At 39.9% G+C, this 15,976-nt stretch overlaps 1 protein-coding gene across 1 annotated transcript in view; it reads left to right on the forward strand.

The window, feature by feature from the left end:
- The first annotated feature begins 246 nt into the window (after positions 1-246).
- TRHR (thyrotropin releasing hormone receptor) overlaps positions 247-15,976 on the forward strand; it is a 42,356-nt gene continuing 26,626 nt past the window's right edge. Inside the window, exons 1-2 of the mRNA XM_001495284.6 lie at positions 247-492; positions 1,015-1,888. Of these exons, the coding sequence (XP_001495334.1) occupies positions 1,100-1,888 (789 nt within the window). The 5' untranslated portion in view covers positions 247-492; positions 1,015-1,099. The remainder of the gene's footprint in view (positions 493-1,014; positions 1,889-15,976) is intronic.

Raw genomic sequence — 15,976 nt, forward strand, 5'->3', positions numbered from 1 at the left:
TCAAGTACTGGGGTTCCTGCAGAACTTACACTATAAGCACCTGCAAGACCAGCTGCCTCTGGACCTCTTGCTTGTGATTTTCAGCCTTCCAGATTGAGGGCTGTATCATCAGCACCTTTAAAAGTCAATCCTTCAAGGGGAGAGAATTAAGCATCAGTGAAGACTGACTGGCATTTGTGAGTGTGAGCGTGCGTGAATATGTGTCTGTGTGTGAGAGAGCGAGCGAGCCAGAGCGCGCGTGTTCTCATTAGGGGACGATCTATGATTTGACAGCCTCACGGCTGCTGCTCCTGCTGCTGCTGCTGCGGCTGTATGGTCTGTCATCAGTTGCAAAGGGCTGCGAGGGTTTAGAGGAACTGCAGCTCTGAAGACTGAGCACTGCTCAGTGGCCTCGCTCTTAAGTTAAGTGGAGGAGGTTTTCTCCAGGATTGGAAACTTGGACTTATTACTGCTTCATCTACCCGGAAAAGCAGGCAGCGCTACAGAGGAAAGGTAAGAGGCGAAATGGCTCTCTATAGAGCTTGTAGGGCAGGGGGCACGGGGAGAGGCAGCAAAGGGATCTCCCCCTCTGGAAACAAAGGTGGCAAAGGCTAAATGCCTACCCAGCTGGATCTTTGAGCCTCTTGGCTTTTCCACTGGTGCCTTTTTCTTCTTTATCATACTTTTCCCAAGCATCTGAGAGATTTCTTTGTATTTATTTTTCAGTTAGCAGTTATGGTTTAGTTTTTCCCATTGGACACTCTTTCAAAACAGGGAGCTTTTTCTGTTTCTCTTTTCTTAAGCATTTTTCTCCATTAAGAGGAAACGGGTCCCTCTTATCATAAGCTAGTCGAAACAGTTACTCCATCCCACACTAGAACTGCAATAAAAGGAGTTTTCAGAAGTACTTGTGAGCCCTAGTACTGCAGAAAACTGGGAGGTGAAAGGAGAGGATGTGAGAATTACCTGTAAGTGACTGTGACTTGATCTGAAATGGTGACACTGTGAATGAACGTGGACTGTACCTCTTCACAGGGAGAGAGAAGCACTGTGATAAAGGCAGGGCACTGGAAAGAAGATGTTCTAAGAAGTGTTTTAGAGAAACTTCAAGCCCCTGAAGATGGAAAACGAGACAGTAAGTGAACTGAACCAAACCCAGCTCCAGCCACGAGCAGTCGTGGCCCTAGAATACCAAGTGGTCACCATCCTACTTGTGCTCATTATTTGTGGTCTGGGCATCGTGGGCAACATCATGGTGGTCCTGGTGGTCATGAGAACCAAGCACATGAGGACACCCACAAACTGCTACCTGGTGAGTCTGGCAGTAGCCGATCTCATGGTCCTGGTGGCTGCAGGCCTCCCCAACATAACAGACAGTATCTACGGTTCCTGGGTCTATGGCTATGTTGGATGCCTCTGCATTACTTACCTCCAGTACTTGGGCATCAATGCATCCTCTTGTTCAATCACAGCCTTTACCATTGAGAGGTACATAGCGATCTGTCACCCCATCAAAGCCCAGTTTCTCTGCACATTTTCCAGAGCCAAAAAGATCATCATCTTTGTCTGGGCTTTCACATCCATTTACTGTATGCTCTGGTTCTTCTTGCTGGATCTCAATATTAGCACCTACAAAGATGCTATTGTGGTGTCCTGTGGCTACAAGATCTCCAGGAATTACTACTCACCTATTTACCTAATGGATTTTGGTGTCTTTTATGTTGTGCCGATGATCCTGGCCACTGTCCTCTATGGGTTCATAGCTAGGATCCTCTTCTTAAATCCTATTCCTTCAGATCCTAAAGAAAACTCTAAGACATGGAAAAATGACTCAACCCATAAGAACAAGAATTTGAATTCAAAAACCTCTAATAGAGGTTTCAACAGCACAGTATCTTCAAGGAAGCAGGTAAGCAAATCTGAACCTCCAAGTCCACAGAGGAAATGTGGGATAGAGCTCCTTGTGAGATGGGATCAGTTTTGCCCTGCTTAGCTGATGTCAAAACCAAAATACAATCGTGCAAATGTTTCACAGTGTCAGCTTCTGCTTTACATATTAAATTCATCTCTAAAGCAACTGAAGATCTAAAAATAGCTGGGGAAAATTTGATGTCACATCATGGGCAGGTCCCGGTTCAGGTGCTGTTAAGATATAAGGAAATAGAAGCAGAAACTCTAGAAGTTCACTTTTATAATGTTTGTGCTTCTCTAGAAAATACTACCAAAATATTTAGACCATTTCTGGCTTCTGTAGGGAGCAGCTGGGTATCTTTAAGAGTTATATTGCATGAAAAAGATTTAACAAGGTAGTTTGAGAAAAGATGAGTCAAAACAATAATGAAACTTTTCTTACCATTCATTCTATAGTTGCTCACAACTGAGACACCTAACTGAGAGGCGTTCCTGGACTTAGGTTTTAAACTTAGTGGAGAAAGATTCCACCACCCTCTCCCCCAGCTCTCTACACAGTGCCCCGCATGCAGAAGCTAAAAATGCACTGTGCTCAGGAAATGTTTTGACAAAAAGGCTAACAGCAAGCTCAATTTCTTACAAGAAATGATTGATTTTTTAAAATGCCTGTTTTTCCTGCTAAGCATAACTAAAACATCTCTTTATGCTTTCAGGTCACCTGAATATCCATGCGGTTACAGTTAAACAATGGTTTTACTAGTAAATGAAGTGCAGCTTTGATACAGTAGATATGGTGTATAAGACAATATAGGAACAAAATATTTTTATATCAATATAAATTGTCGATATTTATACAATCTAAGTTGATCTAAGTTACTTATGAACTTAACTTTCAGTTCCTTTTCCTTCTTTGCTAAACAGAATAAACACACAGTAAACATTTATTCTCAAAGCTGAAAAAGAAAACTTGAAATCAACAATACTGGCTCTTTCAAATGAGTTGAAATTTCTTTTCTTTTTTTTTAACTACAGGGAATACAGTTATTCCTATGTGCATAAGTAGAAACTGAGTCTACTTTTTAAATTATGCATATGGACCATCCACGCTGTCCCTTCCTAAACTCTAGGTAGCTGATACGTGAAGAAGTGTAATTGGACATTTAGCCACACAGTGAAATAAGCTACTAATCAATGTAGGCATTTTAGCTATACATGAAATGAATAATGGACTGCAATGAAAAAGAAATACATACCTCATTTTAAATGATACTGTGATACTTGATTTATATAAGGTTTTCTACTAAAGATGCCTGGATGATAGAAAGGGAAGGTCTGAGCAAGTATTGCCAGCTCTTAGATTTCTGTGGATCTAGCAGTGCTACCTAATACAAGGCATATTTGGCCATCTATTACCCAGAACTTGGCTAAAGGAAATTTAGAGAGATCTATTGGCCATTTGCCAAGACAAACATTAACAAGTACAATAAGAGAGTAAAGAATGTATAGATCTCAATTAGAGCCCAAACATGGGTTAATGTCTGCAGCAAAGGTCAGCAAGTAAATTCATTCATTAGACTCCAATATAAATTCTTGTGATAAATTCTACAAACTTGTTTGTCTGGTCTAACGTGCTTCCTTTCAATTACAATCATTACTACCTATCAGCATTAATAATGTGCTTTAGACTGCTAATTGTGTTACATGTTCACAGTCATTTCAAAGCTGTTACAGATAGGCTGTCTTTATAGAGGCTGTGTAGTAAAAGAAAAAGCCAAAGATTTGGCTCCAAACAACCCTGGGCTTTTAAATGCCTGGGTTCAAATCAAGCTTTGGATAAGCAGAACTCTCTGAGCCTCAGTTTCCCCATCTATATGAAGATAAATATCAAATCCAGGGTTGGTGTGAAGGTTCAATGAAATATCTTATGAAAGACACCTAAAATGGCGTGGTGATTAACACTTGAGTGTTAATTAGTCTCTTTCTTAGTTTTTTAATATGTCGACAAGTGTAAGGGAAATACAGATTTATCTTTAAAATATACATTCACCATATAAACAAAGATTATTTGCTGAACAGGTGTGTATATGGTATAGCAACTTCTCTAAGGAACTTTTTAATCATTAGGGCAATTGTAAATGTATTCAGAGCATTTGGGGCCATCACTGTCAGTTAGCAGCAGGAACCAGGGATGCCAAATGTCCTGAAATGTGCAAGACAGTCCTGCACAATAAATGCCCTGTTACAAATGCCAATAACACCCTCATCGAGAAACATGAGATGACACATAATTCAGTAAGAGTGCATTTAAGTAATATGTCATGTAATTCAGTCTTGATTATAGATAGAATGAGACTTCAGAGAAAAGAAAGGACATTATGGGGCTAGAGGGATCAAAGAAGGCTTCGTGGAAGAGGTGGTATTTGAGAAGGCTCTGGAAAGATGGGGATAATTTGGAAAGTAAAAGTCAAGAGGGACAGAACTTCACACAGAAAAGATGTGGCTGGAATGAGAATGGTAAGGGGTTGTAGAGAAGGCAAGGAGGGGCACGTAGAGTGGGGTTTTTATGGTATGGAATGACTTGGTTGACTAAAACGAATGATGTATTTGAGGGAGCAGTAAAAAGTAAGATTGGATTGATAGAAGTGTGTGTGTGTGTGTGTGTGTGTGAGAGAGAGAGAGAGAGAGAGAGAGAGAGAGAGAAAGAGAAAGAGAGAGAGAGAAATAGAGAAAGGGCCGTGGAGGAATCCAACTATGAGACAGAACTTAGTGTGGAAGCAACAGAGACAGTGAGTGGTGAGCAGGGAGCAGCAATGAGCAATGTGGTGTTTCGGTAACAAATCCGACAGTTGTGGAGAAGGCAGATTTGGAGGGTGAGGGACTGGTGGCAGAAAGACCACTTTGGAAGTTGTTGGTAGTGATTCAGACATAAGGTATTAACATTCCTAGCAGGAGAATTTAAAGTAAGGTGTGAATCAGAGAGATGTTTCAAATAAAGGGTGAGATATGAACAGATTCGAGACAAAGGATGAAGAGAGGACAATTCAGCGTGGCACATGTGTTCTCAGTCTAGAAGAACAGTAGTGCCCCTGATGAATGGGAATTATAGACATAAAGGGGAGCCAAGCTCATCCCAAATCAGAGGCGCTAGATCTGGCTTTTTCCTCTTCTGAGATAGTTCTTTTCTTAAATCTTCTAAAGGTTCAAACTTCCACTTCCTATAACCCAAAGACTTCTCTGTTAATGTTTTCTCTGCATTCTTTTTCTTTCAGGCAAGTTTAATTTACATTTTAATAAATATTCTGTCTGAGCCAGGACTTTCTAACCAAGTTTTTAAAGTCAAGTGTGCATAGCCTAAAAGAACTACATTTAAAAAGGAAATACAAGAGCATTTGTATGTAAGGGACAAATTATTTTTGTCCCTTTTTTGTTTGTTTGTTTTTAACTTTTATCCCCTTTTCAGAAAATCCAGGCCAGAATCTTTTTCTTCCTGTGATTCAGAGATTCAATTGTATTTTAGGAAGCCAACTAAATATTTGGTAAATTCAATGAAATAAAGTACTCAAACTAATGGCTTGGAATTGTGTAGACAAAAGAATTATCTGATTGACTGAATCTTTTGCTTTACAATTGATTATTTTGATATTGAGGAGACACCATTTAAATTGTCACCTTTGTCACATTTCAGCTCTGTCTACACAGTGCCAAAAGATTCTCTCAGTTCCATCAATTCAGGTGTTCAGCATTGTGTAGATAAAATCTCTCTACTATTGATTGTAGATTTCAAAGGAATTGATTGGATTTTTTGGTATTTTGGGGGCGCAGAAACATCTTGGTAAAAGACTAGAATGTGAACAAACACATTCAATTCAAATATTTGCTTTCCGCAGGATGCAGGGTATGCAAAATATTTTACAGATCAGGCTACCAGTTTTGCTTTCAGTTGAGTCACACTCTAATGTACTTTTCTTTTCTTACAGTATAACTGGTGGCAAAATTGTGTGACATAGTCCAAATCAAAGCACCAAAAGTTTATGGCAAAATTTTCATTATGGGTTTTATTTGACCAAACAAGTCTTTAAAATACCAAACAGTCTTTGTTTCCATAAACATCTAAAAGCCTTCTACCTTACTAGAGGAATGTTGGCAGCCCAGGAAACAATAGCAGTTTTCCTTTTTAAAGCCATACACGCCTTTTGTTGCTGTTGCTATTGACAATATGAAAGTAATCATGCGTATTATGGAAAACACAGAAAACTAGGAATAAGAAAAAAGGCATCCCTTACCCCACCTGTCAAAATCACAATTTATTATCATTTAGTTATATTCTTTTTCTTATGTTTTCACTTAATCTTTTGTATATAATTATAGTCAAATATATATGTAATTTTATATCCTGCTTTCACACAAAATGTTGAAATTAATATTCTCGAGAAGAATAGCACAGACCAAAAGAAAATGGATAAGATTGTGAGTGAGTTTCTCTCACCCTCAGTTTTCTCATCAATAAAATGGGAATAACAATTACACATAGAGTTGTTGTTCAAATCGAATGAGACACACTAGACAAAATTCATCTTTTCTCTCCTCCCACCTGTTCCATCAGCTGCGCTACCCTCACTCCTATCCTTCTCAGAGATCTCCATCCCCCTAGGCCACCTCCTATCTCTCTCTTAAGCAATCTCTGGTAATATGACGTGCTCATGAAAATCAAGAACATGGATAAAGAAAAGGCTTAAATGTGTCTTTTCTCTTCTCCTCCTGCCTCCCTCCAACTCCTGCTTCAAATGCTATTTACTTTGCAATGAAGAAATGGTGAACAAGGAAAAACCTTTAAGACACAAAGGAAAGGAGGCATAATGGTGGAATGTCAGACAGTAGGGCTGATATTTAGGGGCATAAGTCCCTTAAATTGTGTGGGTAGCTGAATCAGTGATTAACCTTACAAGGCAAATTAATGATACTAAACTTTTCAGCATTAGACCTAAATCAGAGGTTTCTCAAGTTTACTGGGACTGTTTTCATAGTGTTCTCACAGGCCCATCTTCCATTTCTAATTGTTTTATTTGTTATACTTGTCTGGGTTCAATGATATCCTTAATAGTATGAAGTCCTCTAAGTTGGAAAAAAAGTACAATTTTTGTCACTTAGCACACAGATATCTAAATGCACCATCATATTTTTATCATTAAAGAATAGCTTTCCATTTTCCAATCTGCATCCTGTATAAGGAAAGACTACACATCCCATAAATTGACTAAGTGACAATCCTCTGCAGTTAAGTGCTTTGTGTCCTTTAGTTAGATGAACACACATTGTTCATTTTCAATTTTATACTTTCAGCTTTGAGCCATAATTTTGCCAGTAGAGAAAAATAAAGTTTTTATATGTCTCCACTCCTATAGAATTCTCAGTTTGGCCACACAAAAAAAGACCTTAAAGTCACTTCAGCTTGAATGACAAACTATTTTATACTTTTTCATAGTCTTCTGAATTCTTCAAACTGCAAACAGATATTCCAAGTTGCAGACAGGTGAAGGCTGGGCTGTAACTATGCTTTCAGTCACCTTTATTCTTTTTTTTATAAATTTGGGGTAAAGTGCAAGGTATAAAGCTAGAGCTAGGTCAACATTAAACAAAATTTTGCAGTCAGTCATTTTATAATCAATATCCTCCTCGATTTAATGAAACATTCACTCATAGTCCAAAAACAGCTAGCACTGTCCTAGGTGTGGGGCTACAGGGATATATAAAGATAAACTCTGTGTCTTCAAGGAACTCACTGTCGGCCATGTACACAAACAATCCTGAGCAGACCATTATGTTCTATATAGAGGACATAGCATCAGTGAGGAGAGAAGCAAAATGGGGGAGATGAAGGAAGGCTTTGTGGAGTACATGGGCCTGTAAATGTGGGCATAATGTCTAAGAGCCACAATAAGAACACAGGGAGAAAAGGAAGAAAGACAGTTCAACACAAAGAGAGGATAGGAGATGACTGGGCACAAACAGGGAGAGAAGAGTCTAGCATTGCAGATGTCGGGTGACGGAAGGAAACTGTCAAGTGACCGTAGTCCTACTACCTCTAACTCCTGTCTCTCCTCCTCAGCCCTGCCCTTTGTCATTCTATCTACTTTTATCCATACCCTTGGTTACAGCTACCACCTGTGAGTCTCCAGTACACAGCTCTAGCTAAGACATCTCCTTATCCATAGACTTAGTTGAGTTCGGACATCATATAAGAACATCAAATCCGATATGTGTACAATTAAACCCCATATTTTCCCTCATAAACCTCTACCTCATTTTTCCCTCCTATTTTAGGTTCCCAAACCAGAAATCTGAGGGGCCTTCTAAGTGCCTTGCTGTACTACACACCCACCCCCAAAACCTCAACATTAGCCAAATCCTAGTGCTTCTAGCTCATAACTCTCATATCTGACCTACTCCACTCACACCACATTGTCCTTGTCCACCGTTGCTCACCTGCTCTATTTGAGTACACAGCTCACCAACTGCTCCAACTCCCATTGCACTCGCCCCCAAATCATTCTGCACATTGCTTAGTAACAGATCTCTCTAACTCACAGATATGTTGTCAAGATGATGTTTATAGTTCCCTGAGGCCTAGCATTCAAACTCTTTGGCATAACAAACAAGATCCTGGCTCCTTCCTATGTTTTCAGCTCATCTCTTGTGGCTCTCCTAAATTACACTTGATGCTCCAGTAATACTGAATTATGTGTAGTTCTCTGAACTTGCTGTGTTATCTCAGCTGGAGCACCCTTCATTTGGCAAACTCTCAATTATCTTCCAAGTCTGAGAACAAATGATGCTCCCACAAACTGCATCAAGCCTTCCCTGAACTTCTCAGGCAGATTCATATAGCTGAATGCCTACCTATAACTATGTATGTTAGGTGTTCTATCTATGTTTCCATAGTACTTTGCATATACGTCTGGTTTAGTCGTTCTTAAGTATCGTGATTGCTAGCCTGTCTGCCTTCCCACTACCACCAACATCCTTAAGAGTAGGGCCCTGTATGCCCAGTGCCCTCAGTACCGCATCTAGCATATAGCAGCCTCCCAAAAGTGTGTGTATGCAGTCACGTGTTAGAGCCAAATGGTACAGGCTTTGCAAGAGCAGGTTATTAGAATCTCTTCCCAATTCTGCATTCAGTGACATCACATTGGTTGCTTAAAATTGGCATGGTTGGAGTTTCTGACGCCACAGAAATCAGCAAATATGACAATTCAGTCCTTCCACCATTTTCGTGGAGAGCCAACTGTTAAATATTTATCAGCACACTTCTGTGTATGTGTGTGTGTGTATCATATATAATTTTACACATAAAAAATGAAAGTCTAAAAGAATACATGCATGCACACTTCAGGGGCTCAGTCAATTCCAACACTCTATTTTGCTCCTTGAAAAATTATTGTTTATTTATGCCATATCCTTCTCCAATTTTAATTAAAATTTCCTTGTCTTTTATTGGATCTCTTTTGAATTCCTAAGTAGCCAAACCAGCCACTAGCTAGTATGATGGTAAGTTTGTTAGTAGATGAGACATTTTAGGAAGATTTCTTCCTTCCTGACGGGACAGGCTGACTTAAAAACAATGGCAGACTCAAATAACAATTTGCCTTTATACAAAATCCTGTTGGCTCTCCAACGAGCCTTTAAAATGCCATCCACAATGAGAGAACTTCGTTAGACAGAACGGGCAGAGATGGCAACTCAGGGAAGGAAAACAATGTGAGAAGAGATGAGAATAAATGTACTTGAGCGCTCCTATGTGACCAATTTTCCTAAAACAATTTGCACACAGCATCTTCTTTCAAAAAGAAGTATCTCCAATCTCCTCTTACTGGTTTTCAAAACCCTCTAAAATCTGACCTTTTCATCATTTTTCTGGCTTTGCTCATCCATTATTTCTTTAATTCAATAAACAATTATTCAGCACCAATTTCATGCCAGGCATTGCTCTGGAGAACCAACAATAGCCACTATCTTATGGAACATTCAGTAAAATACAACAGATGGCTATTAAAAAGCAATTGGAAAATCCAAGGTTAGACTGTACATTGTGCAGAAGAGGCAACAAGGAAAGAGTAAACACTGTACTTAAGGCTGGAGATCAAGTCCCCAGCAGAGTAAGAGTCACTTCCACTCTTAAACAATGAGTAGGCATTCACCAGGCCATCATGAAAAACAGGTAGTCGTTTATGTAACCAAGTCGAACCCAGGGCAAGACCATGGAAGGCCCTGCATGTCATCTGAGGGCATCTGAACTTGATTCTGAGGCACCAGAAAACCATTGAAGGTTTCTAACAATGAGAGTGGCAAATAGGGTTTGACTTTGGGAACTTTGCTCATAAAATTGCACAATGAAGCCAGCCCAGAACCAGGGAAACAGAAATGAGTCCACTGCGACCCAGGTAAGAGGCAGAGATGGCTTGAGTTAGGAGATAACAGGAGGGAAGACTGGGAAGGGATATATATATGAGTTAAATCAGTGAGATTTAACTACTACTTTGGCAGATAAAGAAGAGAGAAGTTCCTAAAGGGAGTCTCAGACTCTGAGCTGGGGTGACTGGACAGGCAGTGGTGTTATTAAGCATGGCACAGGATACAAGAGGAAGAGCAGTCTCATCTATATTTATTCCTGGCCCATAGATTCAGGTGTTTTGCACCAGATTCTCCCACACATACCAAGCTCATTTATACTTTGCAACCCTGCTTATGCAATTTTTTCCCACATGTAAAACCCTCGTCACTCTTGACACTTCTCCACCAACAAGCAAAGCTCAAACTCCCAATTCAGGCTGCAGGTAGATCAAGAGGTCCCATATGTTGAACATATGCTGGAAGGCAGATGAGCATGAGCTCTAGAGTCGAGAAAACATAAGTTCAAATCCCAGCTCTTCTACTTATTATCTCTATAACTCCAGATAAGTTATTTTACTTCTTGATACTTCCATTTGTTCATATGTAAAATGGGATACTAATGATACCCACTCATAGGGTTGCCATGAGGGAATGCCTACTATATAATAAGTACTCAATAATTCTTATTTACTATATTTAAATTATATATTAGGGGCTGGCCCGGTGGCACAGTCGTTAAGTTAGCAAGTTCTGCTTCTCTGAGGCCCCGGGTGCACTGGTTCGGATCCCGGGTGCGGATATGGCACTGCTTGGCACGCCATGCTGTGGTAGGTGTCCCACATATAAAGTAGAGGAAGATGGGGATGGATGTTAGCTCAGGGCCAGGCTTCCTCAGCAAAAAGAGGAGAACTGGCAGTAGTTAGCTCAGGGCTAATCTTCCTCAAAAGAAAAAATTATACATTATATTTAAAATGTCATTTTTTCCCTCCTTATGCATGAAATAGCAGAAACATAGAATAGTAATTCTTTGCTGAAGAAGACAAAGTTTAGAGGTTATAATAAAGGTAGATCTTCCAGGGTCATCTAAAAGCCTATTTGTAAGATCGAGTTAGTAAATACTTCTTGAGCTCATACTATGAGCTCGAGAAAAATACCATAAGTACGAAACAAAATCACACACATAACAGAAGCTAAGTGTTATTGACTTTTTATTATGTGGTCTGTACTGTTCTAAGCGTTTTACATGAACTAATTCAATAAACCCTCACAACATTCATAGGAAGTAGGAACTAATTTAGAAGAGAATTTGGAAACTTAGGGATGCTAAGTGACCTCCTCTGTGTCACACAGTTAGGTGTAACAAAAAGAGGATTTGAACTCAACACTCCTGCTCCACAGTTTATATAATATCAACCACAAGGGCAAGAGAAAATCAAATAAAGGTGAAATTGGTGGAGGTTAAAGTAAGTTTCCTGGAGCTGGTAAGATGAAGAGGTCTAGATGTTTGGGGAGGGTTAGTTAGAGAATGAGAGAAGACAGCTCATTCTAGATAAAGGAGGGTGAAGGGAAGGATACAACAGAATTATCAACATGAGAAAAAAGGCCAGGGTTTAAAAGTCCATGTTCCGTCTGAGGAACAGTGATGAGATTAGCCAGATGTGAGCCGAAGGTTCATAGGAGGGAGACATGGGAAATAAATCTGAAGGACATACAGGCTGGGGCTGGATCAATGAGGCTGGGAAACCAAGCACAGGATCACCACTACCACCTGTCTTCTCAGGTCCCTCATCATGCTATTGAGCAAAGCCAGGGAAAAGTCACATGCCATAGAGAGCACCTACTTCACCCTTGGAGTTTCCATTCCAATGGGCCCTCAACGACATCTGTCTATCCATTCACAGGACCATAATCACTTCTCCCTTTTCATGCCTTAAGTGCCTTTTTCGAAACTCCCTACTCTCAAGTCTCTATACCTGAAATGTTTTTCCTCTGAAATCCCTCCCACATCCAACCTCTCCTTCCATTCTATTTCTTCTGCTCCAGTCTCATCCTTTCGTCTCTGCACTGTAGACAAAATCATATTCATGCATACTGGGACATTTATGATCTGCCCCCTGCTTACTTTCCCAAACTCATCTTCTCCCTGTCCCCAACATACCATTCTACAAGCAGTTTCCTAAACTGGCCACATCCTATCACACCTCCAAGCCAGCGGGCATGCTCCCCCAGCCTCAAGCAGTCTGCAGACCCTCATTTGACGCGTTACTTCTAATCTACCCTGTCTGGGTCACCCCTGAGAGCAGGCCTTCCTGACCTCCACTGGCAGGGTGTGGTGTTTCTCCCTTCCCTTTGTAGCACTTTGTTCTTGCATCTGTACAGCATACCATGTTGCTGTAGTCACACGTAGACATTGTGCAAATGTCTCTCCTATCAGATGGTGCATCCCACAATGGCAGAAACGTTATCCTGCTCATTTTTGTGTCCAAAGTGTCATGGTGCCTAGGGACATGTTGATAAATGACCAAACTAATAAAGACAGGATACAAAGGAAGAGGCAGGAGGAAAGGATCAAATATGACTCTAAAGTTTTTTTCAGGAGATTGAAAATGGTGGAATTGTTCAAAGACATGTTGAGGGAGAGATCTTAAAAACACTGTCAGAAATCTTCAGTTAAGAAGAGGATTTGGAAATTTTAGATGGTAAGTGAGTGGTCCCGATCAGATATGTGAATCTGGGAATCATTAAAATAATAGAAAGGTGTGAACAAGGTTGAATTTAAAAAGAGGGAAGGACAGACCAGTAAATACTGAGTTCTGGAGGAATCTTTACATTTAGCAGGCTAGAAGAAGACTGGAGTCTTTGCTAGAGATAAAGACCTATTTACCTCTCTTGGAACATGGCCAGAGGGCCAAAGACAGAGTTTCAGTGAATGCTCCCAGTTGGAAGGGAAAGTAAAGAAAGAAGAATGAGCAAGGAGAGAGAGAAGGCTCAGTTAAAAGAATAAGTGGATTGAATATATTCCTTGATGAGTATATTCATCCATCATTCAACAAATACATTTTGTGTTAAACTCTAAACAGTGAATAACTCTACAAACAGAAAATATGAAAAAAGCAAAAATGCTTATATGCAAGCCACTAAAATCTGTTTTCTTTTCAAAGTGAAAAAAATAATAAGTGGGTTTATGTAAAACTGAGAAGACATAGCCTTGCCTCTAGAGTGAAACAGCTCTTCAGAGCTGCATGGGGGGCACAGGAGAACTTGGACAAACTAAAAATTAAATTAGCTCTGAAAATTAAATGAGGCTGAATACATGCGCACATGAAATAGGATGAATAATGTAAAATATATGACAGTCATATTTAGTTGAAATAAAAGTAGGTAATATCCTTTTGGAAAAGAAAATACTGCGACCTTTCATAAATAACACTGGGGACTTTTGACCATACCCCTTGGATAGATTGCCTGAACATAATTGTATAGTAGCTGTAAGTAAGTAAAGCATCTTATGCCTCTCCATGCTGTACCTTTGTTGTTTGAGTTTTATGGGGATTTATGACTGTGGAAGAATTCAGCATATTTTCTGCAGGCAGCAGCTCTTAGCTTAGAAAATAAAAAAATGACTCAGTGACTGAGGTGGCAACATCGGGGGAGCGAGAGAGGACAGAGGCAGGGTAAATGCAGAGTACTCCGTGAATTTTTAAAGATCATTTATAAAGTCAAGTGACTCAAGCCCCCAGCAACGTGCAGGACTGACACCTCGTGATGTTTCCTCTGATACGAGTTGGGATTTGTGACTGATTCGAACTTGGCAAACATTTGAAAGATTATGCACACAGAAAATCTGGGTGGGAGAGGGTGGGAGAAAAGAGTGCACTGAGATGTTTTCTGCTCTACCAGGAAAAATAGGAATAGCCTCAGGTTCAGAGTGAATCTACAGGAGAAATATTTAACTAGAGATTATAAAATGCTAGGATGGACCTCCAGGCATTTGTTTATGAATCGATTAGACAGCTCTCTGAATAAGTTAAGAGCAACCAAGTCAATACTTTTGTATAAACAACTGCTGTGCACATTGCAGTTGCTATCATGGAATTAAAGATGGCCTTGCTAAGTTATTACAGTCCATTCCAGTGCATTATCATATGGAATGGGAAAATAGTGAAAGTAAGGATGGATTTGCACCTACTCATCTATGTTTTCATTGGAAACCTCTATATATGAGGCACTGCGTTAGACAGTAGGACACACAAATGAACAAGACAAAGTACTTGCTCACAAATTAGACTGATTACAGTCTAATCAGAAAAACAGGAAAATAAGCTAATAATTAAAGCTGTAAAGAAATGAGTTATTGTGGGAAAAAGCACAGATTAGTGTTACCTGACCTAGATGGCTTGGGAAGAGGTGGGGACCAGAAAGGCCTTCTGGAAAAGAGGACTCCTAAACTAAGCCTTGCAAATTAATAGAAGTTTTGTAGGTGAGGAAGGAAAGGAAGAGGGTTTGTGCAGTGGGAACTATACAGGTGAAGGCCAGGAGTCCAGAAAGAACACGATCAGTCCAGAGACCTGCAAGTGGCTCAGTAAGGCTGAGCAACAAAAGATGAGACGAAGGAGGTAAGCAGGGACGAGGAAAGAAAGTCTTAATCTAGGATATCGTGGGATTTGGACAATATTCTAAAGGCTATGGAAGTCATTAGTAGATTGCAAGGCAAGGTATATCGTAATCAGATTTATGCTTGAGGAAGATGACTGTTTTCAATGTAGGCAAAGGATTGGACCAAAGTCAAGGACTTTAGTTAGGAGAGTGATGCAACAATATGGGCAAGATAATCTGAATAATTCTGCAAAGGCCTAACATGATAAGGTAAATAGCAATAAGAATAGAAAGAAATAGATAAGTTTGGGATAGAATCAATAGACTTGGTGTGAGTAGATGGATGTGCAGAAAGGGGGAGAGAAAGGAGTCAAAGGTAACTCACTAGAACCATTGAGATAGTGGTGTGAGAATTGAGAGCCTGCATTCTGGAATCTCATGCCCTGAGGTGAGAGCCAGTGTTGGCCACTGAATATGTGATGTGAGCACGTTAATTTGACTCAGTTTGCAAAAAGGATGCTGTAAAAAGGATGCTAATAATAGTATCAATCTCTCAAGGTGGTTATTAGGATTTAAAACAAAAATCCATACAGAGTACTGTGCATGGTGCCTGGAACAAGGAAATAATCAATGTTAGCTATTTTTATTATTATTGGATAGTGTAATTTGCCTAAATGGGGACAATTAGTGGAGGAAGACATTTCAGTAGGGTGAGCATGTTAAGGTCAGTTTTGCCCATGTTGTATCTGAAGTGTCTATAGAACACAAGGGTACAGTTAGAAATATAGAATTCGAGCTCAGAAGAAACATCTGGCCTGGAGAAACAGATGTGGGAGCAGTCAGTATACAAATGGTTTGTTGAAGACTCTGGAGTAGACTGATTATTGAAGGAAATTTTGTGGCATAGAAAAGAAACACTGAAGTAGGTATAATTCTGGGGAGAATGGGATGAAGAGCTTGCAAAATAAACAGAAAGAACTGCCAGAGAGGGAGGGGGGAAACTAGGAGAGAGTAGAGACACAAAAACCAAAGGAAAACTTTCAATAGTGGTCAATAGAAAGAGGTAAAGATAAGAACTGAAAAAGCACCCCAAACAGGCATT

This window comes from Equus caballus, chromosome 9, assembly GCF_041296265.1.
Source record: "Equus caballus isolate H_3958 breed thoroughbred chromosome 9, TB-T2T, whole genome shotgun sequence".
Classification (NCBI taxonomy): Eukaryota; Metazoa; Chordata; class Mammalia; order Perissodactyla; family Equidae; genus Equus; species Equus caballus.